The following is a 27,893-nucleotide window of genomic DNA, read 5'->3' as shown; positions in this document are numbered from 1 at the left end:
TACAATTACTTTACTCTGTGGGACATAATTAAAAGTCTCCATGATTAATCACATCTTTGCAACATCACAAATGCTTGGCCATTGCTTCAATCTACATTTTGAAGGGTTTCTTTTTCCTTTGCTAAAGATAGAGTCTCATTTTAATTCTATCAATGTTTATAAAACCTATCTAAAGGGAATGCTCTCAAATTAAGAACCCATGCTTGCTTATTTAATTTCATGGCTATTTCACCACCTTTAAGATGACCAGACAGAGAGACCACAATTGTTCTTGTAAATGGATTCCCCAAACTTCCTGATTACTAAAATCCCTGCATTATGGGTGATAAACTCAAATTCACATCAGAACCAGGAAGGTAAGCTAAAGGAGGTACAGCAACAGCGAGCAGCCACCACCCAGTCCCAGCCAATTGCTGCCTTGCAGGATCTGGGGCAGAATGTCTCAGAGTTTTCAAGAAAAGGTGAGCATGTTAGTTTTTGTCTGACCTCAGAAATTCCACATGTTGGTTCAATTAAAACAACAACAACAACAACAACAACAAACCCACTGTGTAGCCAAACAAAGCACTTCTGTAGCATGAATGTGGTTCATGGGCTGCCAGTTTAGAACTCACCTCTAAACTCAATTAATATTTCTAATTCAGTCTGGTTTAAGTTTGCATCAGACTTTCCTGGGTGGGCTTCCAGGTGCCTGGTTTGACTCTGAGTCTTATCTAGATAAATGTAGTAGCAGGTCATGTCATAACGGGAGTACATCTTTCATTCTTTGTGCTACTTATTAGACGTGATATCTGGAATCCTACTGCAAAAGCACATCTTCAAATTTTAATAAGGTGCCCTTGGTCTGCAAGTTTCCCAGGTAATGTATACAGCCAAAAAATAAATAAATAGATAAATAAATGCAGCTTTAGTAGCGGTCAAGTTTAACTTTGTAAAATGAGTAAGTCAAGTCAATCCAACCAAACTTCCTGAGAAAAAGAGAAGCAAAGTTTAGGCCCCTGATCAATTCCTCTGCTTCCTACCTCCTGTTTTATTACACATTAGAAAAGCCCCTTTCATTCAATAAATATAATTTGCCAATGATTGCGCTTTGATATCTGGGCACTGGGTTGGACACTGGAGATACCCAACTGAATCCTACTGCCCCAACTCTGAGCAAGAGAGAGAGAGAGATTCAAAGACTTATCTACCAGTAGCAAAACCTCAATCAACTTCTAAACTTGTACTGATCCCAAAAGAAAGTAAAGGAAAGTAGCACTTGACATTCATAAATACACGTTGAATTATTTGTTCAATTATTGATTGATTGATTGGAGATAACTTTCACTGGCAACCACAATACAACCTTACTTATAAGCCCCTTGAAGTACTTTTTAAGTTAGTAGGTGACTTTTATCTTTTTCTTTGTACTTTTCTGTATTTTCTAAATTTTCTATAATAAACATATAGTAAAATTCTTGTAATCAGAAAACAAGAAATTTAATTAATTGTACACATTTTGCTTGGAACAAGCCAAACCATAAATAAAATCACTGCTGTAATAATTAAGGGATACATATACTTTCCCATGTGCTCCTGAGGAAAAATGGAGTCAATATTACCACTTCCTCTCAACTCATATATATACATTTTATTTTACTTCCTTCAGTCCTTAACATACTACGTGTCAAACCTTTTTTCAAAGAAAGAAAAAAGTTATCCTTGCTAAGGAATAAGCATTTGAAATGTGCCCAGCAGACAAAGCTCACTGAATTCTAAGAGGAAAAACTGAACCTCAGGTTATTTTCAAGACAAAACTAGAGTTGTCCCTAGTTCACACTGAAAATCTAAGAGTGTGCAAGGATGCATAAATGAACTTCCTAGCGGAAAATGGAAAAGGATTTCCCTTTCTTCAATCCCTTCACCCTCCTATGAACTGTTGTATCATGTTTCTTTCCATCTTGCTGCCTACACATCACTCCTCAGGAAGGAAGTGACAAGTGACGAAGCAGAAAGAGCTGTTGGAAAGGAACTCACATCTTTCAAGGGCACCAATTTCATCGTTGTTTGATAGGAAGGCGTGAGAGTGGCTGGGTAGTTGTAGTCGACAATATCGTGTTTATAATCAGCTTTGTAGGCAACCTAAAACACGAAGAAAAGAACAAGAATGTAGAAATCAGCTTCTACTTTCTTTTGGCTTTGTTTGAATGCCATAAGAAATATTTTTTAAATACCCAGAAACAAATGAATTCAGTTTCATCACCTCCAAGGAAAATTAAGTTAGTTCATACTTTTGTCTTTAATTAATCTAAACTCCTCTTAATTAATTCAAAATTAGTTAACTTCCATCTGTAGTACATTTATTTTATATTTATTATTAATTATGAAGCTGTTTGTCATTTTTGTTGAAAAGAAGCTTTTGCGGTGCTTCAGTGGCACAATCGGTTAGCGCGCGGTACTTATATGAAAAGAGGCATGTGCACATGGATAGACAATGGAAGAGCTCCTTGGCTAATCCTGAGAAAATAGATGGAAAGGTCAAGAGTCTTTAGAGTATTTAATTTTTTTTTCTAAAGATCAAATTGACATTCTTAAGCAGAGAAAATCCAACATTCGTATGTTTCAATAATGAAATCAGTTTCCTTTAAGTGTCTTTTACCTCCAAGATTTACAACCTAGCATTTGTAAACCTATAAACTGGATTGACAAAGCCAAAGAGAGATTAACAGATTATATGCTACAGGGGAAAACAAGGACCTGATCTACCCTGTTATCCCACTACCTTGACCAGTGCCAGGCCACAGCAGGTTTTCAATGAATACAACGATCAAAAAAATGAATGAAGGAACAAACCAGCTTACCAACCAACCAACTCCAAATAAATCACAAAAGCTTTGGAACCCTGGGGAATTTGGAATAAGAATCATAATTATTCATTTCTCTTTCTCTCTCAGAAATTGAAAGTGTTAACCACACTGGATTCATTATAATAGATTGAAGTACTCTTCAAATTAGAGAAATCTAAGATAAATACTTTGTAGCCTTTGAAAATTTTCAGGAATTTTACCTAGCCTTGGTTGTATCCACTAACATTTAGAAGCTGTTTTGGGTTAGTCTTTACACAGTCTTTAAAATAGAAGATAGATTTTTTTTTTTTTAAGGGAAATTTTAAAAGAATTGGCTGAATTCTTCATGCCCCGCCCCACTCCATCCCTACAGGCCCTTGCATAAAAGGACTCACGTTGCTTGCCAGGCTGCCAACTTTCATAGCATGCAGAGTGCGTCTGTCCATACCAACTCCTTCATAGCGGCCTCTCATGTGGTTCTGGTAGTTTTCTTTATATTTATTCTACATAGAAACACAAAGTTTTCAACCAAAGCATTCCCTTCGCAAGTAGTTGAAGATAGACTACTCATCTTAATGCGTTAAATCCAAAGCATAAATGATTAAATATAAGCCATTTAAATAGTCAGTGTATCACAGAATAAAAAATAAGGCAAACTTTTTTTTTAATAACGTAAATTTCAACCCACAAGAAGTTGGAGTAAGACAGGAAGACAAGGAAACATGGGATCTGATGAGCATAAACAGCACAAAACGGACCTGACTTTCTGTGTTCATTTTTACATTTTTAGTTTTAAATTTACCAGATTTTTCCAATGTGAAAATTTACCATGAGACGGTGGCAGGCGCTGACTATGCGGGCGTCACATGCAAAGCCTCATGCTGAGGCTGGTACAAATCACTGCATGCCATTACCTCCATTTCTAAATATATGAAGGACAAAACCTGAGCTTTGCCAAATTCTGTGATGTAAAAATTGGTCACTAGTGTGACCATGTGAAATAATAATGTTATGTGCCATGTGCCAAATGCCACTTACCAAATAAAAAGAAGACCAAAACAGGATGACGAGAGGTCATAAATAGGAAATTTGGGGTATTAAAATCACCTAACCTGGGAGGCCATTGCATTTCTAGGTACTACAAGTATTTAAACAGAACACTACTTATGACTATATATCAGACACGATTCTACTTATCTGAGTTAATCTTTACAAGTACTCTATGAGGGGGAAGGAACTATTATCATCCCCATTTTAGAGTTGGGCAGAGTGGCTCAGGGAGCTTAAACAACTGCCCAAAATTGGCCACTTCACTATTAATAACCGTGAAATCAGGTATGTTGGCTCTTAAACCACTACATTTATGCAAAATAAATTCCTCACTGCACCTTACACAGTCCCTTGCAATTTTAAATTCTACTATTATGTGCAACTAAGCAAAAGTAAAACATACTATCTAGTACAGGTCTTTGATGTCCATGAAGATACATCTTTAGACCTGCTCTGAGAATCTCCAAATTTGCGAATGCCCCTCTAGTACATATCTGCTCATCTGTAAGGCAGGGAAATAACATCTGGCTCTCCAGGCGACTCTGAGGGTAAAATGAGGTGATATTAACTCAGAAGCACAAAGTCACACTGAGAGGGGATGTCACATGCTCAGCCAGGCCCCCTCACCAGCATTCATCACTAGGACCCAGGCACTGTGCTGCACACAAGGAAGCAAGGGGACGGAGAGGACAGGTCCTGCCCAGAAGACTCAGGGTCAAGATCAGGGATGTGACAGAATTGAACACTATGAGGACCAATCCCAGCAGGCAATCTTAACTAAAACCCAGGCATTTATGCCTAAAAGGCCATGCTTCTCCAAGACACATAGATCCATTCCCATAGACTGTCCCTCTTAGGAGACCTAAAAACTAAGCTCACCAAAAGTGCCCAAACAAAAGCTTAGTGTTAACAACTCACATCACTGGTAAATTTTGAGATCTTGCTCACGTTCCTGAATTGAGGTGTTTCACAGTAGTTGATACTGTGACCTCTACTACTTTCCAGATCCTTCTTATACTCCACCTTGGAAATCAAAACACCAGACACACAATAGAACCAAATCCAAAGTCACTCTTGAAAATGTCTCAGGACTTGACTAGGATATTTTTAGAAAACTTTCAACCCAAGATTTTAACATATCAAGCATAGAATATGCTAAGTTAGCAGGACATAGTTCCCTTGATAAAAACAAATCATAATAAATAGTAAATAATTGGTTTCATTCAGAAAATTAAAAGTATATAGTCGCTTTCAAGAACAAATACTATAAGATTTCATAACTCAGAAAATGGCAAAACTGGTTTTACAACTCAGGTAGGTAGTTACTCTTGAGGGAAAATGTATTAGGGGGATAAATCATATTTCCTATAATGGAAACGTCTTAGGAGGATGTCTGGTCATGTTCTGTTTCTTGATCTGATTGCTAGTCACACAGATGTGTCCCACTTAAGGAAATCCTTCCCACTATACATTTATGATGTATGCACATCTTTATAGGTATACTTCAGTGCAATTCAACCAGGAAAGTTACTTTACAAGGAGTATAATAAATGAGACCACTCAGATGCAGCGCGTCTTGTAATTTAAAATCAGTTGGCTATTTGAGCTCTCCTGGGTGCCTGGATGTAGGATGTGAGGCTACATTAATAAAATAGACTCCAAGTCACCTCAGGTAATTAGCATGAGGCAGTGAAGGCCAACTACCTGCAATAGATGGCTGGTTTGTCTTACTGACTAAACATAAGGACGTAAAGAAATGGAAGGTTCCCTTGCAACTTCTTTACCAAAGGAAATACCCCTCAGTTTGTTATCATATCTTACAAAACTATATGGTGGGGGTATGTCTAATTCTAATACCATAAATATATTTTTATATTCATCTGTTCAATTACAGTATATTCATATAGAAAAATACCAAAATGGGAGGTCAAGACCAGCCTGGCCAGCATGGTGAAACCCTGTCTCTACTAAAAATACAATAAGTTAGCTGGGCATGGTGGTGGGCACCTGTAATTCCAGCTACTCTAGAGACTGAGGAAGAAGAATCGCTTGACGTGGGAGGCGGAGGTTGCGGTGAGCCGAGATCGCGCCATTGCACTCCAGCCTGGGCAGCAAGAGTGAAACTCCCTCTCAAAAAAAAAAAAAAAGGCCAAAATGTTAACGGTGTTATTCCCGGGTGGTAGAAGTGCACTCCCAGTGGTATGGATCCAGTTCTGTCTCTACCACCCAGAATTAGACACTTTATTTTTCCAGGCGTATGACAAAGTGAGAGCCTAATGGTGGAAGAGGTCCTATCTAGATCTAGTGTTCTGTGAGTGACAGCAAAAGGCCAGCAAACTTTTTCTATAAATGACCAGACAGTAAATATTTTAGGTTTGGCAGGCCACATATTCTTTGTCAATTGTTATACTCAACTCTGTCCTTGTAGCTCCAAAGCAGTCACAGATAATCAGAAACAAATGTCATGTGACTGTGTTCCAATAAAACTTTATTTAAAAAAGCAGGCTGTGGGCTGGATTTGTCACTGAGGCTGTAGTGTGATGACCTCTGGTCTAGAGCACGAGAATCATCTGGAACATTTGTTTAAAATGCAGATTCCAAAGTCTCAGCAGCCATCTATCACTTCAAAGTATCTGAGGCTTCTGATGAGGCTTAGGAAAATATCACTCCTGGTGACTCGGAGCAGCCCCAAGTTAGAGGACCACGGGTTAGCTAACAGGTTAGGGTAAAGGACTGGCTTTTAGAGGTTAGAGACGGAAAGTATTTTTGGATATTTGCATATCTGTTTGTGAGTTGCAGATAACTTGTTACGTGAGTGCTTTGAATCGCCATAATTGTTCCCGTAGCCAGAGGCTGCCAAGTCAAATGCCTTCAAGAGTCCAGATAAGAAATGCAAATGAGGGAAAATGCCATGAAGGACACACTAGGGCGTGAGAAGGATATGAGGATCTAGAGGGGATATTTCCTTGCCAAACAGTCCTCACAATAAAAACGTCTTAAGCTGTGGGCAAGCCAAACCAAACACACCCCTCTGGCAGCCAGCGTAGCATGTAAGGTAAGGGAAATTCACACGGAACACACGGCTTCTCGGAACTCAGACTTCAATAATAAGAGAATGAGAGGGGTTTGACGTTTGAAACACTCTTTCAGATGTTTGATTTGTTTTAAAAGATGGATCCTCCAGTATTCTTTCTGGCAACTAGAAGCCCGTTGCCTGGCACTTTTGAATATTGACAGCCCTGCGAGGATCTAGGCAGTAACTTCTGACCCATCAGAGAAAGATGTAATTGGTTTGATTCTAGGCTGTCTTGTAAATTGCATTTTACCACGTATCTGTTCTTGGAAACCGGTAACCAATGGGCAGAATAGGTGGTGTCACCATTTTTTTTTCAAATGGAGTTTCACTTTTGTTGCCAAGGCTAGAGTGCAATGGCACTATCTCGGCTCACTGTGACCTCCGCCTCCCAAGTTCAAGCAATTCTCCTGCCTCAGCCTCCTTAGTAGCTGGGATTACAGTCATGCACCACCACGCCCAGCTAATTTGAGCTAATTTTGTATTTTTAGTAGAGACGGGGTTTCTCCATGTTGGTCAGGCTGATCTCGAACTCCCGACCTCAGGTGATCTGCCTGCCTCTGCCTCCCAAAGTGCTGGGATTACAGGCATTAGTTACCACACCTGGCTGGTGTCACACTTTTAGCCAGAGCTTTTTATTATAGGGTCACTTCATTCATTGACTGTAGGAGATAAAAAAGGTGATGCTCATGCGTGTGGCTCTTCCCCCACACTCACCTCACTCACGAGTTTGTTTACGCTCTGAGCCCGTTTGAGAACCAAGTTGTCTTGAGCTGGAAGCGAGTGATAATGTGCGGCACCTTTCATCCTATTGAAGTCCTGCCTGTATTTTATCTGAAATAAAAACACACAAAACAGGGCTGGAGTTGATGTTTCCATGCTCCGGGAGAGGAATTACTCCAAAGTTATCCTGGACTTAATGTCAACATTTACTTCATACAATTTTCTGAAGGAAAAAAAAATATTCACATGGTCTTTTCTCTTCATTAAATCTATAAACTACTTTGTCCTTTTTTGTTATTAAAATTTTCCTGGCCCTTTTCACACTTTTTACACTTTATACTCTAATTCTGCATGGAAAAAAATAAATAAAGTCTTAAAATAATCATAACAAAAGTTGTCAGTCCAAACCCATTCTGCCCTTGGTTTAAACATCATTTCCCTGCTAATGAGGAGCAGAGTAATGTCTTTTAACTTCCTTCCTCAGGGAAAGATGGTGCTGTTATGGGTCAATGGGTAATAGGTGAATAGTTCTTTGGTAAAGGAAAGGAAAGAGAGTGAAGGAAAAGGAAAGAAAAAGAAAATGGTAAGGGGTGTGAAATGAATGCTAGGTTCTGATGAGACCAAGTTACAGTTGGCATGTTAAGATCTGCAGTGAGCATGTCACTTTTCCAAGTTTAATTATAGCCTGCCTTTCAAGGACTGCCAGCAGGCTAACATTCTGCCAATAAAAATCATTTCATCACCGGGTTACACCCAGTTTGATAATCATATGACTTATTTTAATCAATTCTTCCCCTAAATTACTCAATTTCTAATTGGGCCATTTGGCAAAACTCTCCTAATACCCCACTCTGGCTGGCCAGCCTCTGTACTTGCTTCAAATGGTCTCAAGCGAGCTATACTTGTTGTCCATGTGCATCTCCTTGGAAGCAGACAAATGGGGCCAAAGCAATCTTCATAAATTTGGATGGGAGTTGAGGGCTAACATTCTACTTTGGCTCAGCTGTAATAAATGTATCTGTGTGGAGGTTTCAGTAAGCACAGCCTTCAAAGTCTCACTTCTCTGCCTCTGTGGCTCTGCGGTCACAGCTACATGGTACTTACGTCACTAGCGAGTTCGTGGGCTTTCTTGGCGTTCTGATATGCTGGAGTGATCATAGCCGGGAAGCTGCCCTTTCCCCTGTGCTCCTCGTACTCCTCCAGGTAACCCTGCTGGGTGGGTCAAAAACTTCAGTGAGTAATGCTTTCCTCCCCAGATGTGCGGGGTTCAGCAATGGCCACTCACAGAGCCTATTATCACAGAGGTTCATCCACCTTGGGTTCCAGTGATGTCCATGTGGTGGTTTAAACATTCCTTTTAAGACGGCAGACCCTGGAGTCAGGACCACTTACTGGTACCCAGCACACAGTCAGCACTAAATAATGGCAACTGATATAATGATGATCATCATTATTTCCACTGGATAAATCAGACACTCTACCACTCTCCCAGGCCTACATGTTATGGAATATTCATTTTTTAACTGACAACCAGGGAAGTCCTTTGTCTTCCAGCAGGTCTCAAACACTACCTTACTCATGCCCAGTGGCAGATCTATGTAGAGACCTCTGCCGGTGGTACTGTCTCCCCCGGTGGTACTGTCTCCCTCGGTGGTACTGCATCCCCTGGCAGTACTGTCTCCCCCGGTGGTACTGTCTCCCCCAGTGGTACTGTCTCCCCTGGTGGTACTGTCTCCCCCGGTGGTACTGTCTCCCCCGGTGGTACTGTGGTACTGCATCCCCCGGCGGTACTGTCTCCCCCAGTGGTACTGTCTCCCCCGGTGGTACTGTCTCCCCTGGTGGTACTATCTCCTCCAGTGGTACTGCCTCCCCCAGTGGTATGTGTCATGTAACCAGAAAAGGAGTATTATATAATTTTTGTAATTTGGGAGGAAAAACTTCGAATTACCATAAGATTATCTGAAATGGGACTAACTGTATATTTCAGACTAAGGATTACAATCTTTGTCTTAATCCTTTCTTTTTTCTTCCCCACACCAACCATCTACTCCCAGAAAGGAAAACCTTCTCTTTCATGACGCTGTCATCACATGACGGATAACCCCTCCCTGGCAGCCAGATGTACTTTAAGACTCAGCTTAGAGACAACGTTCTCCTTGTAGAAGTCCCTCAGTCCTCCCTCACCCCTGGACCTGCCCAAGGCAGAGTCCTCTGTGTTTTCACTGTACTTTTCGCACAAATCTGGAACAGCCCATGTGGTTCCCCCATTAGGCTCATGACTCCATCTCTCTGTGGCCTCCTCCAAGCCAGGGGCCTGCCCAGCTCCAGCACCAGGGCTTGGACTGTGGCACACACATTTTCTAAAATAAAATAGTTGGGTCAGATTAGAAAATCCAGGCTCCCCGTTATCCAACAATGAAAACCATTTAGCCTGAGTTCTCCTTTTTGCCTGGCTGCCAGAATATTCTGGCCAAATATAATAAGCAATACGTTTTTTTTAAAGGTTCTCAAATTCTTTGGTAATATGCTCTATGGCTTTGCCCATTCTGCTCTATAGTTCTGTGTTTGTAACTTTACTCCAGTTTCTCGCTCAGTGTGTGTGTGTGTGTATATATATGTATATATGTATGTTGTAAGTGTTAATCTTTTTTCAAGACACCTATTCCTGTTGATTACATGGTATAATCCTTTTAACAAGTCTAGTTACTTGTTAAAAAGAATGAATTGGTTGGCATTTAAGGCACTACAGATATTTATAGTTATCTGCCTGCTGGCTTCTCTCTTGCTCCCTCCTCCTCACGCCCTGGCGAGTCATGCTAAATCACAACAGTGAAATGCCATACTAGACTGAGTCCTCTCAACAGCTGCTGACAGTGCTATCAAACAACACCCATTTTGATTCTTGCATTTGTTATTTTCAGGACTGAAAACTTCAATCAAAGCCTCCTACTAATCAAGAACCAGCTATGATACTAAAAAGTTACATTCCATCTGTACCTACAGTCATGTCTAGATACACATATGAAATGATACATGTGTCTTATAGCTACTGGTAGATAGGATTGACCAAATACAGGACAAAATATTTTTTGCCAAATATAGAAGCCAGATATTTTTTTTAAAAGCTGATTTTTAAAAGTTGTCCTGAGCTTTCCAAACAATATATTTAAAATACGAAATGAGTAAAACCATTTTTCACTGGTTTAAAGCACTAAAAGACTATTTAATTAACTTAGAGAATTTGATTAAATGGCCTTTTAAATTCAAAACCAAGCATTTCTGCTCTGGCAGACATTTTCAAAGGAGTCCCAACCAACCTTCAAACACATCCTAAGACTCATATGAGCATATGCCTAACTACGGCAATGTGTTTTTCTAAAGAACAGAAACAAATTCATTGTGGTCTTCTAAATCATATATGTTGTAGAGAGTGTACTTACTGCCAAATAATTCAAACAACTGTCCAATTATGAAAAAAAATCACTTGAACCCATAGAATGTATTCTTCCAATACACACTCGTGTTCTTCCAATGTTCTTCACTTGCAACTGTGAAAAATAATGCTTCCTTTCTACCCTACAACACCTGGCTAGTACCAGAAAAGAGAGAGGGATGTGCAAAGAATAATTAGCTTGTGATTATCATCTTAATCTTTTTTTTTACTCCCTGTCAAGACATAGTTCATCTGAGAAGTGAAATTGGAAAAAGGGTTTGCATTCTCTGGCATACTGATTTATCTACCAATCTAGATAACAAATTCACTTTCTAAGAAAATGAGCCCCACTACTCAGTGAAACGCTCAATATTTTTCAAGATGCATTTTGATCTCTATGTTGCTTATGATAGAGACCAGCTAAGCTTAGCTGATCTTAGTCCTTGGGACTGTTCTTCAATGGACAGATAAGAATGCTTTCTTCTTGGCCAAGCCACCATATTGGTATAAGTCATTTGTTTATTTAAAAAAAGGTGCCTCAATCTGTTTTCCTAAGTGGGTCAAGTTGAGCCCTGTACAGCTGTTTGTCCACTACTTTCTATCTTGGAAAATCTACCTTTTATAAATAAGGTAAATTAAACGACAGCCCCACCCCTGATTAAATGGTCATAGCTATATCACAACCTAGAAGGGGCCAAACATGGAAAAGAGCAGGGCAGGAGATCATTTTATCACATACCTGGCCATATTGGTCTGCACATTCCCTTGTCAACATGCCCTCAGCTCCAATGACTGGACCAGCCATTCCCCTCATTTCTTTTTGATATTGTTGATGGTACCTCACCTGTTTGAAGGCAAAGGACAAACTCGGTGAATTTGACTCCCATACACAGGAGCCAAAAGAGTAAAAGTGAATGTCTTAATGGAATATTCTTTTTCTGCTTGGATCTAGGGAGTAGGTATGTCTCAGACATAAAAGTGCCAGGTCATTGTCATGGTAAAATTGACTTAAAACTGTGAAAGAAAACTACTCCCTGGCTTCAGGGTAAATGCAAAAGTCGACAGGAAGTTGGACTCCCCAGGCCCAGGTTCACATTCCTTTTTCTCCCTAACATGACCACATTGTCAAGGAAACTTACATCACTTGCCAGCTCATTGGCTCTTTTGGCTATCTGATAGGCGGGTGTGATCATCGCGGGGAAACTGCCTTTCCCTCTTTGTTCTTCATAGTCCTCTGTGTATCTCACCTGAAATGGGGAAAAAAAAAAAAAATGTGAATCACATGCCCCAATCCCACTGTTTATCAGATGATCTTAGTGAGATGCTCTGCTAAGGGTTCCATGACATCCTGCCCATCTCCTGTCATAGCTCATACGGCATATAATTGGCTTACTGTTTGATGGGCCATGTGCATCTTATTCACCTTCTTATTCCCAGTACCCAGCACCGTGCCTGGCACATGGAGACACCCAATGTGGAATTCAACACGTGCTTGCTAAGCACCTGGTGCAGGCCAGGCACTGGGCCTGGGCAGAGGAATAAGTCTTCAGCCCTCAAGGAGTTGTCAGCCACGTTTGGGAGACACAAGAGTCTTCTCAACCCCAGATCGAGGCTAAGGCAAGAGGAAACCACGTATTAAGCAGAAGCTGGATTTCTGCTTCAATATCCCATTCAGAACAACACTAAGTTCTTGATTTTATTATGCTATGGAACATCTGGGTTATGTAAATGCAAGTGGTAAAAGTTATTTAGAAATTATGTTCTCTGATTTGTAGTGGCAAGAGAGATTTCTCTCAGATTACTCAGATACATCCAATTTGGTGTTAATCCAATCTAAAGTTTTCTCTTTAAAGAAGTGTTTTTGCGAGGTCTCTGCTAACTGACTTATTAAACCCAACCATTCTTGACCTCAGGAATTTCTTCTTGTGTACCCATGCAGGACTAGAATGTCTGCTACATTCTCCCTCCCTCCACCTCCAAGCAAGGAAAGAAAGAGGGATCTTACGTGCAAACCACTGCATCTTGGCCTCCCTCATTTCTCTTTCTCTTTTTTAAATTTAATTTAAGTTCCAGAATATATGCGCAGGATGTGCAGGTTTGTTACATAGGTAAATGTGTGCCATGGTGGTTTGCTGTACCTATCAGCTCATCACCTAGGTATTAAGCCCGGCATGCATTAGCTATTTATCCTGATGCTCTCCCTCCCGCCAGCTCCCCACCATGGGCCCTAGTGTGTGTTGTTCCCCTCCCTGTGTCCATGTGTTCTCATTGCTCAGCTCCCACTTATAAGTGAGAACATGGGGTGTTTGGTTTTCTGTTCTTGTATTGGTCTGCTGAGGATCATGGCCTCCAGCTCCATCCATGTCCTTGCAAAGGACATGATCTTGTTCCTTTTTATCATTCTATTATAAAGATACATGCACGTGTATGTTCACTGCAGCACTATTCACAAGAGCAAAGACGAGGAATCAACCCAAATGTCCATCAGTGATGGACTGGCCTCCCTCCTTTCTTACATCACTTTGAAGCTGTGCCACAGCCTTGCTCCGTAGCAGCTCAGGAGTATCCGCCACCGTGGAGAACCTGGAGATGCGTTCATCATGCCCTCTCTTATATTCCACCTGATGAGAAGACAGTAGAGTCAAGGGTGCACCCACCTCACAGCCTCTGCAATGACCTCTCCCTGTGGCTCTCCTAAAGCTGCACCATCAGGCTACACTCAACGCAAACCTGTGGCAAGTCTTCTGTGGCTTGTTTCATGGGCTTCTCCTCAAAAAGTATCTATGCCAATGTGCTAAGTCCAGGAGTGTGCCAGGGATTGCCACACTCCAACAAATATTAACTTGCTTAATCTCCATAACAATCACATTTGGCAGGACCAATGTTTTTCTCACTTTACAAATGAGAAGCCAAGGAAGAGAGAAATTAAGTAATTTGTCTATGGTCACTTAGCACTAAGGGATAGAGCCAGGATTCAAATTTCAGCATTCTGGCTCCAAAATCTGAGCTTTTAACAAATAAACTTTGCTGCTCTTCTGGTGGACCTGACACCTGGTTAAAAATTAGTGTCTTCGGCTGGGCGTGGTGGCTCACGCCTGTAATCCCAGCACTTTGGGAGGCTGAGGCGGGTAGATCACAAGGTCACCATTGTTGCCCTGGCCAACATGGTGAAACCCCATTGCTACTAAAAATACAAAAATTAGCTGGGTGTGGTGGTGGGCACCTGTAGTCCAGCTACTCAGGAGACTGAGGCAGGAGAATCACTTGAACCCAGGAGGCGGAGGTTGCAGTGAGCCGAGATTGTGCCACTGCACTCCAGCTGGCGACAGAGCAAGACGCCTTCTCACAAAAAATAAAAATAAAAAATATAAAAATAAAAAATATCTTCAATGCTAAAGCAAACTCAAGAAATCATGTGGTCCAGGCTTTGGGTGAACTACACAGTCTTCTCTGTATTTTATAGATATGGTCCAATCACTGCACAGAGAATACTTGACAGGGAAAAGGCAAGAACACAGTTTTCTCTGTAATATGACACCTGTGGTACCTACCTCCCCAAAGCACTCTTTTATTGTTTTTTCCCTAAACCATGGGGGTTCTTTAACGACAAAAATTAGCATAATCAATGGTGAAAAAGCACCCAGACACTCACTTGGCTGGCCAACTGGTTGGCTTTCTTGGCCCTTTGATAAGCAGGTGTGATCATGGCTGGAAAGCTCCCCTTGCCACTGGGCTGCTCATAGTCTTCTGTATATTCCTGTTGGTCAGAACCAATATCAGCATGAGAACTGAGATGATATTGAATGACAGCTAAGAAAACTGCAATAAAACCAATGAAACTAGATTTATAAAGTGCTTCGGAAATATTTCAATCACCTGTAATAAATTTAAATATGGCTTATAATTGGCAATTTGAATAAAACCATCAGCACTGAAGAACTCATATTTCCCATGTCAAAGGGGCTCCTCTTCAATGTTCATATCAAAATATGGGGACCTAGCACAACTCAAGGGCTGCCCTTTGACTCTAAGGCCTGTAGGTAACACAGCCATTAATTAATATGTGGGTGACTTTCCTGTAACTCGTCTGCTAGCAAGACTTTCCTGTAACTTCCTACAGTATTGGAAGTAAAATGTCTCTGATTCTTTCCTTCTGACTTTCTGAATATCTCTGATGATTAGTTTTCCTAATGAGACTTAACACCTTAGCATTTGTGTTTCTAGCGTTTTCTTTCCATTTTCTAAAGGAAAAGTCATGAGGACTAACAGTGTTTTCCAAAGTAGATTCTTCAAAGGGTAAGTGTACCTAGAGGTAACTAGGAGGGATCTAGTTACCTAGAGTGTAACCTGTGCAAATGGTTGAGGATTTCCACAATTCAGGCTAAAATTGTCTTCCCTATGTGAAAGCCTGCTAAGATCTCTTACGATTCTGGAGGTCAGTACTTTAAAATGGGCCATCAGGGATGATTCCTTCTGGAGGTTCTAGAGGATAATCTGTTTATCTGCCTTTTCCAGCTTCTAGAGGCTCCCACATTTCTAGTTCCTGCCCTACATGGCTTTGGCCTCTGCTTCTGTCACTGCATCACCTTTCCTCTGACTCTGACCCTCCTGGTTCCAGAGATTAGGACATGGGTGTCTTTGGGGATGATAGCATCATTCTGTCTACCACAATTGTAAAAGTCAAGGAACAGTCAAACTAATTGCTAAGTAATTGCTAAACTAATTCCTAAAGCAATTTCTAGGGTGCTTACCTCACCAAGAGACTTTCGAGCCTCAACCATCCTTACAATTTCAGGGTCTGGCAGAGCTCCTGGGCACCAAGCATTCCCTTCCCTATATCCAGTCCAATAGGCTCCCTACAAAGGAAGCACACGAAGGGATACAAACACATGTCCCAGACTCCCAGTAACACTTACATACATTGTCAAAAGAAGATATTCTTAAACATTATAAACTCCTATTGGTAAATCCTGGGTCTTAGCTAACTGAAATGTTCATTTATTTCAGGCTAGAAAATGACCTAAGTTTCTAAATAATTGAACTTTCTGAGAACCACTATGTCACAGGAAAATTTGGAATATAACAGCATTTTCTTGCACACCATTGCATCAGGATTGGGTGAGGAGGAGGGGAAATCACTGCGGTCAGGTAATCTGAGATTAATCAACATTATTCAGACAAATGTCAAAAACCTACTACCTGTTACTTGACAACTGACAATGGAAAGAAAAGGAAAAAAAAAAAAAAGGAAAGGCAAAGTTTCTCTTTTAAGATACTCATGACCTACCACCTTGGGAGATAAAACTAACATGAAACAAATAGCAATTAGAAAACAGTTATGGTTTAAGTGTATTGTCTGAGTGATAAGTACAATAAGAATCTTTAAAAAGCAGTCTGTAAGAGATGGGTCCCATTTGGCACAGGAAGATAGAATTTGAGCTGTACCTCCAGGGCTGAGGGCAATTAGCAGAGGCCAAGGGAGAAAAAATGGCATCCACTCTAGAAGGTCAGTTCCATGAGGGCAGGGATTTTTTTTTTTTTTTTTTTTGAGACGGAGTCTCGCTTTGTCGCCCAGGCTGGAGTGCAGTGGCGCGATCTCGGCTCACTGCAAGCTCCGCCTCCCGGGTTCATTCCATTCTCCTGCCTCAGCCTCCCGAGTAGCTGGGACTACAGGCGCCCGCCACCTCGCCCGGCTAATTTTTTTTTTTTTATTTTTTAGTAGAGACGGGGTTTCACCGTGTTAGCCAGGATGGTCTCGATCTCCTGACCTCGTGATCCGCCCGTCTCGGCCTCCCAAAGTGCTGGGATTACAGGCTTGAGCCACCGCGCCCGGCCGAGGGCAGGGATTTTTGTGTTTGGTTCACTAATGCATCCCAAAAGCTTGGAACAGTATGTAGCAACTCATAGACTCAATAATTATTTGTTGAATAAATTCCAGGAATGTGGGCTGCCATGAATAAAAGCATGAAGGCAGTGATGGGCTCAGTACTTAGGACCATGAGGAGCTGGGTTTGACTGGACCTGAGGGAAAGAGATGGGGAGTCAGGTGGGCTGGAGGGGGGCAAGTTGGACAGGTTGGGTAGAGCCAGCCTTTGGAGATCTGGAAAGACAGATTATTCATATGTGAAATTACACTCAACCTGACTAGCAATCAGGGACATCTAAATTGAAACAAGATGCAGATTGTCCAAACACTTATCTGACAATACCAAGTGCTCGTTAGAATGTGGGGAAACAGGCATTCTCACAAACTGCCTTTGGGAATATAAAATCTACAGCTATTTTAGAATGCAATTTGAGCTGCCATTAAAATTTAAAAGGGACATACCCTTTGATCTAGCAACTTTGTTTTTTCATTAGCTAGCCTAGAAAAAAACTCATTTGTGTACAAAAGAGGTCTTGAACAAGAGTGTTCATTGCAACTTTGCAATAGAAAAAATTTTTTTGAATAATCCTGTAATCCTGTCTATCAATAGGATAGTATGGTATTGTACATCCATTCTTTTTTCTTTTTTTTTTTTTTTGTTGAGACAGAGGCTTGCTCTGTCACCCAGGATGGAGTGTAGTGGCACTATCTCAGCTTACTGCAACCTTTGCCTCCCAGGTTCAAGCAATTCTCCTGCCTCAGCCTCCTGAGTAGCTGGGATTACAGGCACATACCACCATGTCTGGCTAATTTTTGTATTTTTAGTAGAGACGAGGTTTTGCCATGTTGGCCAGGCTGGTCTCGAACTCCTGACCTCAGGTGATCCACCCACCTCGGCCTCCCAAAGTGCTGGGATTACAGGTGTGAGCCATGGCACCCAGCCTTTTACATTCATTTTTAATGGTGCACCTATGATCCACCCATTCACGATGGCTTAAAAGGATGCTGATATAGAAATATTTCCAAGATATTTGTTGAGTGAAAACTACTTCACAACAATGTATATTGTTTCATGAAAAAAGTATACATTTAATATACCGTAAACAAAAAATGAAATTCTAAGCCCCCTACCCATCAGAACAGACCTCTCCTCTCAGCCAAGGACATTCCAAAGTTAACCTGCAAAACTGGTTTAGGCCATGATGGGAAGGGGGAGGTCGAACATGTCTCATTATACCCGCCTCCATTTTGGAATTCAGGAAAAGCCTAGTATTAACACCAACACAGACTTTACGTCTGATAAGAAATATTTACATTCTATTATCTCTGAAGCCTGCTACTTGGAGGCTTCATCTGCATGATAAAACTTTGGTCTCCACAATCCCTTATTGTAATCCAGACATTTCTTTCTATTGATTTCAGGTCTTTAGTTAATAACTCTTTCAACCAACTGCCAATCAGAAAACTTCAAATCTACCTACAACCTGAAAGCCCCCACTTCGAGTTGTCCTGCCTTTCCAGATAGAATCAATGTACACCTCACATGTACTGATTGATGTCTCATGTCTTCCTAAAATGTATAAAAGCAAGCTGTACTCTGACCACCTCTGGCACAGGTTGTCAGGACCTCCTGAGGCTGTGTCGTGGGCGTATCCTTAACCTTGGCAAAATAAACTTTCTACATGGATTGAGACCTGTCTCAGATACTTTTGGTTTATATAACATATATACGTATATAATTTTCAATAACAAATAATACTAGCTGATATTTATTGTGCCTACCACTGTTCCAAGATCTTTTGATCATCACAATATCATTATGTTAGGAAGTGTTTGAAGTTCACCTTACAGATGAGAAAGTTGAAGTAAAGAATGGTTAAATAACTCATTCAAGATCCTTCAATAAATGGTAGTAAACATGTCCAAAAGTAAACTCTAGAAAGACAGATATAGATAGTTTTATTTGCAAATCAAGAGAGAAAAGTCTGGAAGGATGCTACCCACAAGGTTGATGAAAGCGGGTACTTCTACAGAGAAAACTGGAATTGGAGGTGGTGGATAAAGGGTTACCTTTGTACTGTTTGGATTTTTTTTTTTTACAGTGAGAATAATGCAAATTCTTATGCATATATTATGTGTGTAAATAAAATAAATGGCTAAGGAATTCTGAAATGATGAGTCTGTCAACAGACGGGGAGGGGGGAAGAGTAAGTCAGGGATACCCGGGAAGGGTGGAGAGAGGCTGGAGAGAGGACAGCCCAGACGAGGGAAAGGAGCCGTCTCGGGAAGCCTCGTAAAGGTCTAGGCAGGAAATGACGTGATCAGAACTGGGAGAGTGGAGAGAAAGGGGTGGAGCTGAGTAAGTGTTGGAGAAAGAAAGGGTAGTCTTCGTTTCAAACCTGGGTGATAGAAATATAGTGGCTGGAAGGGGAAGACAGTGAACCTGGTCTGGGGCAGATAGAGTTCAGGTGATGTCAGGACACGCTGATTGAGGTCTTCCATAGACAGTAGGAATTACAAACTGGATGAAAGGAAACCTACTTGATTTTCTCTAGAAGTAATAATAATAATACATTCAATTGACATAGTATGTCATTCTTTCTTTTTCCAAACCCACTTATCACTTTTCTCTCACCTCATTTGCCAGGGGCTGCCTGTTAGGTGCACCTTCCTTATCCTTGGATTTCATGTCCCAGTGAAAAACTGATTTAAACTGTTCACCATCTTCTTGGTCATGGATCTGCACAAGGAAGATGTCGTCAGTGATGTTTCCATCAGAAAAGAGAAAAAAAATAGACAAACAATTCCTAGCTAAAATTGGAGGATTCTGCTCAGTCTCAACTGCAAAGCACTAAGCTACAAGGCACACTGCGCTGTCAGTCTCCCTGTGGTTTCATCTGCACCACCAACCAGGAGGCACATATAGAACACCTGCTGTGTGCAAAGCTCTTTAGAGCAGTGCAATTAAAGTGACCGAGATAAAGTCTTTATAAACCTACACACAATACAAATTAGAGTAACCTGAGAAAACATTGGGCATTAGAGTAGTGGTTCTTAATTTTAGTCGTGTAATCATCACCCAGGGAGCTTGTTAAAATGCTGGCTCCGCAATTTTGTGTGTCTCACAATTTTACCTTTAACACCCTGATTTTTAATAAACTTTGAGTTAATTTTTATGTATAGATAACGGTCAAGGTTCATTTTTTTCTATATAATTACTACAGTACTGTTTATTGAAAAATCATTCTTGCTATGGTAAATTGCAGTGATGCCTTTCTCGTAATTCAAGTGACCATATACATGCAGCCCTATTTCTGGACCTTGTATTGGAGTCCACTGGTCTATTTCTCTCTTCTTGTGCCAATTCTATGCTGAGTTAATAGAGTAAGTCTGCTTTTATAGAATAAGTCTTGAAATCTGGTGAGTCCTTCAATTTTGTTCTTTGGTTTCTTGGCTATTTTTGGAGCTTTGTGTTTTTATATTCGTTTCAGAATCAGTCTGTCCATTTCCACAGAAAAACACCAGGATTTTGAATGGGACTGCCTTGAATGTATAGATTAATTGGGGGAAACTGACCTCTCAGTAACATCTTCATAACCTTGAGATAGACAAAGATTTCTTAAATGTAAAAAGAACTAACTATAAAAGAAAAAAAATCAGAAGGTCTTAGGTCCAAACTAAGATATCAAAATTTATTAGGTAGGAGGCGGGGCCCAGAAATCTGCAATTTTGGCCAGGCGCAGTACCTCACACCTGTAATCCCAGCACTTTGTGAGGCCGAGGCAGGCAGATCACTTGAGGCCAGGAGTTCGAGACCTGCTTAGCCAACACAGTGAAACCCCATCCCTACTAAAAATAGAAAAAATTAGCTGAGCATGGTGCCACACGCCTGTAGTCCCAACTACTCAGGAGGCTGAGATATGAGAATCACTTGAACCCAGGAGGCAGAGGTTGCAGTGAGCCGACATCATGCCACTACACGCCAGCCTGGGCAAAAAAATGAGATCCCGGAAAAAAAAAAAAAAAGAAAGAAAGAAAGAGAAAGAAAGAACGAAAGAAATCTGCAATTTTCACAAGCTGAAGTTTAAATTCTTAATTTTAAACATAATGAGAAAATAAGCTCAGAGAAAAGTTTAAACCCAAAGAATTATTGTTCCCTATCAAGGGCATCTTCTGACATTGACTCTCCACGGTTCCTACTGCTTAATGCTCTTGATGTGTATATTTTAAATATATACATTGAGAGATCTTTACATGCTTTTTCCTTGTATTTTTAAGAAACAAATGAACGTTACATAAACTTAAAGTGGGCTTTTTTTGCTTGTTTGTTTGTTTACCTACAAATAACACTACCAATATTTTTGGGCCAGTTAATTATTTGTTGTGGAGGACTGCCTCAAGCATGGCAAGATGTTTAGCAGCATCCTAGGTCTCTACCCACCAGATGCAATAATACCCCACCAACACCAGTCGCGACAATCAATATGTCCCCAGACAGTAACAAATGTCCCCCAGGTAGGGGTTGGGGGAAACTGCCCTCCTTGAGAACAATGTACTTTAGTAATCAGAAACAAATGGCCAAAATAGATATTCTGTCCACTTCTAGAAAGTTATATTTGCTGTCCTCCTTCCCCAGTGCAAATCTACCACTGGGGAGGGTTTGCCTCCTCCAGGGACCTTTCTTGAGATTCATGATTACATCGAGGAAATAGAAAGAGGAAAAAATGCCATAAATCTTACCAGTGGGGTAAGGAAGCATGAAGGGCTACATTTCATTCTCTGAATAGAAAAAAAGCCTAGATGTTTTATTTTTCTAAAAATTCCATTCACACCTACCAAACAGGAAATGCTATCTTTGCAAATATTTATTTATTTTTCAAAGGGTGACATTTAGGAACAAAACACTGCAAATCGGCTTTGAATGCCAGCTTAAAATCTTTGCTTTTCTCCTTCATCACTGTCACTGAAAACTCTCTTTCCTTTTTTGATTTTAGCACTTGCACAATGAATTTGTTTTTTATTCAATTGTCAAAGTCTCTCAGAGATCACAAGGAGGTGAAAGGTAATTCATAGCACACCCTCGGGCAGTTGTAAGAGCTGGGCCCTGTAAGGGACATGGTTGTCCATTTTACTTTGTCCCTGGTGGGCAAGAAGGAGAAAGTGATCTCAGCAGACAACACACACACATACACACACACACACACACCATATACACATATATACACACATACGTACATAAACACCATACACACATATATACATACATACATACATAAACACCATACACACATATATACACTCACTATATACACATATATACATACCACATACACATATACATATCCCACATGCATATACATATACATACACACACATATATACATACACACCAAATACATGCATACAATACACATGAACATGTGCACACACATACACATGCATACACATCACATACACACATATAGATGTGTGTGCATACACATTCACACCTACATACACACATATGCACACACACATGTATATACACACATATACACTGTCACATAGACACAAACAAATACACACACACAGGCCTCCTGGGAAGCTCACATCACTGTCTGTGGCTGGAAATAGAACCAGCAACAATCCTAGCCTTGCTCCAGGTCGGGCCTGTCATACACAGTTAAAATAAAGTGAGTCCACTCCCACTTCAAAAAAAGGAAAATAGTGTGCAACCTGTTGTGTAATTATTAGGTGGAGATGTGCCCGCTGTGGCTCAGTTAGAGGGAAAATACAGACATTATGGATCTTTCTGTAGACAGTGTAATAAATGCAAACAGTATTCTGATGTAAAGTGCATCTCCTCATATTTTATCTGTCAAATCCTCGCTACACAACTGCAGAAACATCTGGATATTTGAAAACATGAACAAGTGCTTTTTGTCTTCTAGAGAGTTTACCACCCTCTGGGTATATATGAAAGTGAGCCACTAACAAATATTCTAAAGTTAAACAGATCTGGATTTGTGCCCAACCAGCTGGGTAAACTAGGCAGGTTATTTAACCTTTCTGAGCCTCAGTTTCCTCAACTATAACATGATAATATTACAGAAGGCTCTTGTCAAGAACACATGAGATAATATAAATAACTTATCAGAGTGTTTAGCACTCTGTTTAAGTAAGAGCTATATACAATATTTACTATAATTTCATGTAGCTGCCCTCAGACACCAAGAGATGAAAACAAAGTCCTGAAAGAATTAGGCTTCTCAGTAACCTAGGATTGCTTGTGAATTCTTAAGACTTGTGAATCCCCAGGAAGCAATGATATCTGAGCAACAATTTAAGCCTCCGTTTCCTCATCGTAAAATGGGATAATAGTAGTATCAACTTCATTGGGTTGCGATGTATGTTAAATGAATTAAGTGCTTCTACAGTAAATGCTATATAAGCTTGTTAAATAAAAGAAATAATAAACTCACAATTAGTTCTAAGCATTTAGTGAAAATAAGGTATCTTGGCAGCATGTGTAGACAGCCACACAGCAAGACCACTACCTCTATCTCATATACAGTTTCTTGGGAGGAGGACAGTTGGGCAAGGAAGGGAGTCAGTATGAGGTGGAGCAACATTAGGAAGGGAATCTTGGGTAAAGAGGGATTACTAGAGAACCTTTCACCTCATGGGTAATTTTCTAATTTTAGAAAGCCACTAAAACTTCATCCCACAGAGCAACCTCGTGTGGGCATGGGTTATAGAAGCTCAATGATTCATCATTTTAGTAGGTGCAAGAGTTACGTCGATAGCTGGTTATTTGACAAAACTCCACTATTAGATTTTCAAGAGGTTGGATTTGGCAGTGTGGCCTCCATGTTTACCTCCCCATCTCAACTCCACACCTCCTAAACTAAACTTCCTTTCCAAAGGAAAACATCTTTGACCTATTCCCACCCCAAGGGGAAAACAGGCTGTCAATAATCCTAAGTAATGACTGAATTCAGAGAGACTTGAGGGTGAAACTAAAGGTTTTGATTTTACGTACCAGAATGTCACAGGGAAAAGTCAAGATCCTCGTAATATGTTCCAACTATGTAAGCATTGTTTTATGTAGTAAGCCTCTAGTGTGTGCAGAGCCTACTCTATAAACTGTCATCATTTTATGAAACAGTCTTGAGCTGGTCAAGACACAAAGATTATACTGAAATCAAGGACCTCAATTATTCTATCTACATTATCCTGTATATTGGCCCCTAATATTGTGGGAGAACAAACAGTCACATTTGTTACTCAAATGCACTTTACATGTGTATGTGGAGGAAATGGGCAGCTTCACATGCAGACAGAGACACTTAAAAACTTTACAAGTGCCTAAGCATTGTTAATGGATATATAATATTTGCACATATTTATGGAGTACATGTAATATTTTGTTACGTATTAGAATGTGTAATGATCAAGTGAGAGTATTTAGGGTGTTTCGCCTCAAGTATTATTTCTATTCCAGCTATTTTGAATTATATGATACATTGTTGTTAATTGTGATCACCCTACTCTGCTAAAAGGCATTACAACATATTCCTTCTTTTATTTATTTAATTTTCTAAGAAATAAAGACAGGGTCTCACTAATGTTGCCCAGGCCAATCTCTAACCCCTAAGCTCAAACCACCTGCCTGCTTTGGCCTCTCAAAGTCTTGGGATTACAGGTGTGAGCCACCGTGCCTGGCTAGAACATATTCCTTCTATCTAATTGTATGTTTCTACCCAGTAACCAACCATTCTCCATACCCTCTGTCCCACTGAAAATTAAATAACTTACCCCACTGATGGCCTCTGGAAATGTCCTCACATTTAGATTTAATGGAGTGTGATAGACACTGGTGAAAGTGTTGTTCTTAGGGTTATGGCTACAACAAATAGGTATAAATCAAAATTAGAAATGTACTTTATCCAAATGATGGAGGGACTATTCTTAAGATTATTTTTAAATAATAACAGTTATTTTTTTAAAAAATCAATAAATATACAACTTAAAAATTAAGTTCATGATTTTCCAGGCAATGCATCTTACAGAAAAAAAAAAAGCAAATCAAATAAAATCAACATATACAACTGAAAGCCTAAATCTAACTGGAAATGATCACTTGAAAACTTCCTAAAGAAAGTAAAAAAGGATTCTGAAATTATTTAAAAGAAAATACTTCAAAGCTCTATATGCATATTTATGGCCATTATATTTTTCTGCACAATATTTAATCATTTGACACGAGGTTATAGTGGATATATTTGATCTTTTACTTGGAAGAAATTTGAAATTTTGTGTCCATTGCATAAAATCCCACCTTAGGTCTTTTTAATGACAGGATACAAGTGAACACTTTGGGGAAGATATTTCTTGGATTTAACCCCGGGGTATATGATTTGAACATTTAGTTGGCTCCTTGTTGAAAAACAAATAAAACTCAAGAGGTAGTGGTGGGGACATCAAACACTTACGCGTGACAGTACGGCTTTTTCTGGTGACTCACAAAGTTATTAACAGACAGCATCATCTTGCAAACTTCACAGTGAAAACAGGCTTTATGCCATATCTAGAAATCATACAGAGAAGATTTAGCAATTACCTTTTCTCCCCCAGACTCAAGGTTCTTATATATTTTAGGGTACAAAAATGAACTTCGAGGATAAAATGGTGATTTAAAAAAATTAAAAACCACACACACAGCTATAACAACACTCACAGTTAAATAAATGGATAACTTTTTCTTTTCGAGACAACATAGAAGAAATAGAAATGGGTAGAACTAAATAAAGGTGGGAAAATACAACTTTTTCTTGTGGTTCAAAAAAATTTAACTGAAAATTAAATTTCCATATTTACCTATGTCCATATGTGAGAAGGTCAATTTCCTGTGTTTGTTATTATTCACAAAAGCCAAGAAATGTCTACTGACCTGATCTATACAGCTGATCTTCTCAGCAGGATAAACCCCATACCCACACCTAGAGCAAGCCTGCACATTCATCTCGAAGCCGGAAGGGAGAAGACAAAGATAGGCAACAGGCAAGAAATGCAAGGAGAACCCCCAGTCTAGTTCAAGCCTTCAAAATCCGACGTCTCTAAAATTCCTGTGGGCGCCTCGATCGTTCAGAGTCCAACTTCCACTTTCCTTTGCTGACCTTCTAGTTTGAAGTCAGCAGTTGGATGGTTTTTAAAGCTGCCACTTACTCAAGGGGCTATTTTGGCCACTCACTCAGCACGCATGCGTCTGGGAAATAAGGTGGAAGTATTTCTAGCTGACATGCTTCTCTAAATAGAAAAATGAACTCACAACAGCATCATGTTTATGTGGATAACCAAATCCTGGTGTATGATCAGGCAGCATCGAGTGGTTTAGCACTAGCTGTGATCATGACCCAAGAAAAGAACCTAAAGGAAGATGCCACACCGTCATCCAACAATCAAATTAGAAAAGCTTGCTCTATGCATCCTATGACTAAAGCAGAAAGGCCAGCTCCCAAAAATATAGAAAATAAAATAGGATTGATTCACTCCTTTAAATGGATAAATATCACACTTGAGTTTTAACTTTACCTACCCAAAGTGTTTACAACAGTGAAACTAAACACTTAATAAGGCATCAATTTGTGTTTAGCTTCTACTGGAACGCGAAACTAAAAACAAATGAGAACTCTTGGTGTTTTGACTTCTGTATTTTATTCTAGAATGTTCCAAGAAGGCCTTTGTGCTTGGTCCCTTGCCTCACAGGCCTTAAAGGGGATAACATGAAGACAGAATCTCTCTTCCTGGCTTTGGGAAGCCTCTCATTGCCTTCAGTCTCTGCTGAAATGTCACCTTATCACCTTATAGAAATACCTGATACAAAGTGGTACCTCACCTGTCCCCACTCCTATCTCATTATCTTCTATTACTCTTAGCCTGCTTGATGGTCTTCATGTCGGTATCAAAACTGGACATATTACATGTTAATGTTTCTACTTTTAAAAATCGTGTCTCTCCCATCAAAATATGAGTTCTATCTAAACAGGATCCTTGGTCCTTTTTGCCACTTCTACATCCCCCATGCCTAGAACAAGGCCTGGCAATAAAAGGTGCTTCATAAGGATTTATTGGATTAATGAAATAAATTTAATACTCACACCAAAATGCCTATAGAGGTCAGGTATGAAGTCGTAGGTAATGATAGGAACTTTTCCAAACAGATGAGCACTCATCCCATCTGAAGCAGGCAACTGCTCCTCAGTCCCAGCCAACTGTCATCATGAAAGAATCAACATCCCACATTGCCAAATAATCTGATTTTTCCAGAATATTTTTCAAATATTCTGAGCACATCGGAAGTCTGCATTTACACATGAAATTTCTCTTTTTGTATATAAAACAATATAACAGAGTCATGGGCAGAATTTGGCCAGCAGGTTATCAATTTGTGACCTTGGCCCTAAATGCTCTGAGGTTAGGCTGGTGTCCCCAGGTAGGGTGGAGTGAGATCAGTAGTATTTTGGATTGTGTTGAGATAGCCATGGGGTAGGAAGAAGTTCTAAAGCCAATGAAGAAGAGTAGGGTTCAAGTTCACATGAGTATAAGGGGAAGGCCGAGTCTCAGGTTTTCCCACATGGGGCTAGAGGCTCTCTCCGCATGGGAAGGGGACTCAAAGCAGGGACTCCAGGCTCAGCAAAGACTCCCACACTGAAACGTGATCAGGCAGGAGGGCTGCCACCAGCCTGAGCAAATGAGAACAGCAACGGGCACAGCACAAAGACCTGCAGGGTTCCCTGGTTGTTATGCTCTGCACCAGGCTTCTGGGATGGGGTGGAAGCTCCGATAATCACTGAGAATGAACCGTACCCCAGTTCAGAGGGCTGAAGAATCGGGGGGATTTCATTTTAAAAAGAAGCTTGCAACATTCCTTCTCTGCCTAAC

General features: G+C 40.3%; 1 protein-coding gene across 1 annotated transcript in view; it reads right to left on the bottom strand.

Moving 5' to 3' along the window:
- Positions 1-26,157, bottom strand: part of NRAP (nebulin related anchoring protein) — a 75,189-nt gene extending 49,032 nt beyond the window's left edge. Inside the window, exons 1-14 of the mRNA XM_031651917.1 lie at positions 25,903-26,157; positions 25,445-25,539; positions 24,768-24,855; positions 19,606-19,710; positions 15,856-15,960; positions 14,757-14,861; positions 13,621-13,725; positions 12,244-12,351; positions 11,844-11,948; positions 8,776-8,880; positions 7,666-7,782; positions 4,794-4,898; positions 3,221-3,328; positions 2,017-2,121 (exon numbers count right to left, since the gene is read on the bottom strand). Of these exons, the coding sequence (XP_031507777.1) occupies positions 2,017-2,121; positions 3,221-3,328; positions 4,794-4,898; positions 7,666-7,782; positions 8,776-8,880; positions 11,844-11,948; positions 12,244-12,351; positions 13,621-13,725; positions 14,757-14,861; positions 15,856-15,960; positions 19,606-19,710; positions 24,768-24,855; positions 25,445-25,539; positions 25,903-25,974 (1,428 nt within the window). The 5' untranslated portion in view covers positions 25,975-26,157. The remainder of the gene's footprint in view (positions 1-2,016; positions 2,122-3,220; positions 3,329-4,793; positions 4,899-7,665; positions 7,783-8,775; positions 8,881-11,843; positions 11,949-12,243; positions 12,352-13,620; positions 13,726-14,756; positions 14,862-15,855; positions 15,961-19,605; positions 19,711-24,767; positions 24,856-25,444; positions 25,540-25,902) is intronic.
- Between the last annotated feature and the right edge of the window lie 1,736 nt (positions 26,158-27,893).

Source organism: Papio anubis, chromosome 11 (genome assembly GCF_008728515.1).
Source record: "Papio anubis isolate 15944 chromosome 11, Panubis1.0, whole genome shotgun sequence".
Classification (NCBI taxonomy): Eukaryota; Metazoa; Chordata; class Mammalia; order Primates; family Cercopithecidae; genus Papio; species Papio anubis.
This window is presented reverse-complemented; position numbering and strand designations above follow the sequence as displayed.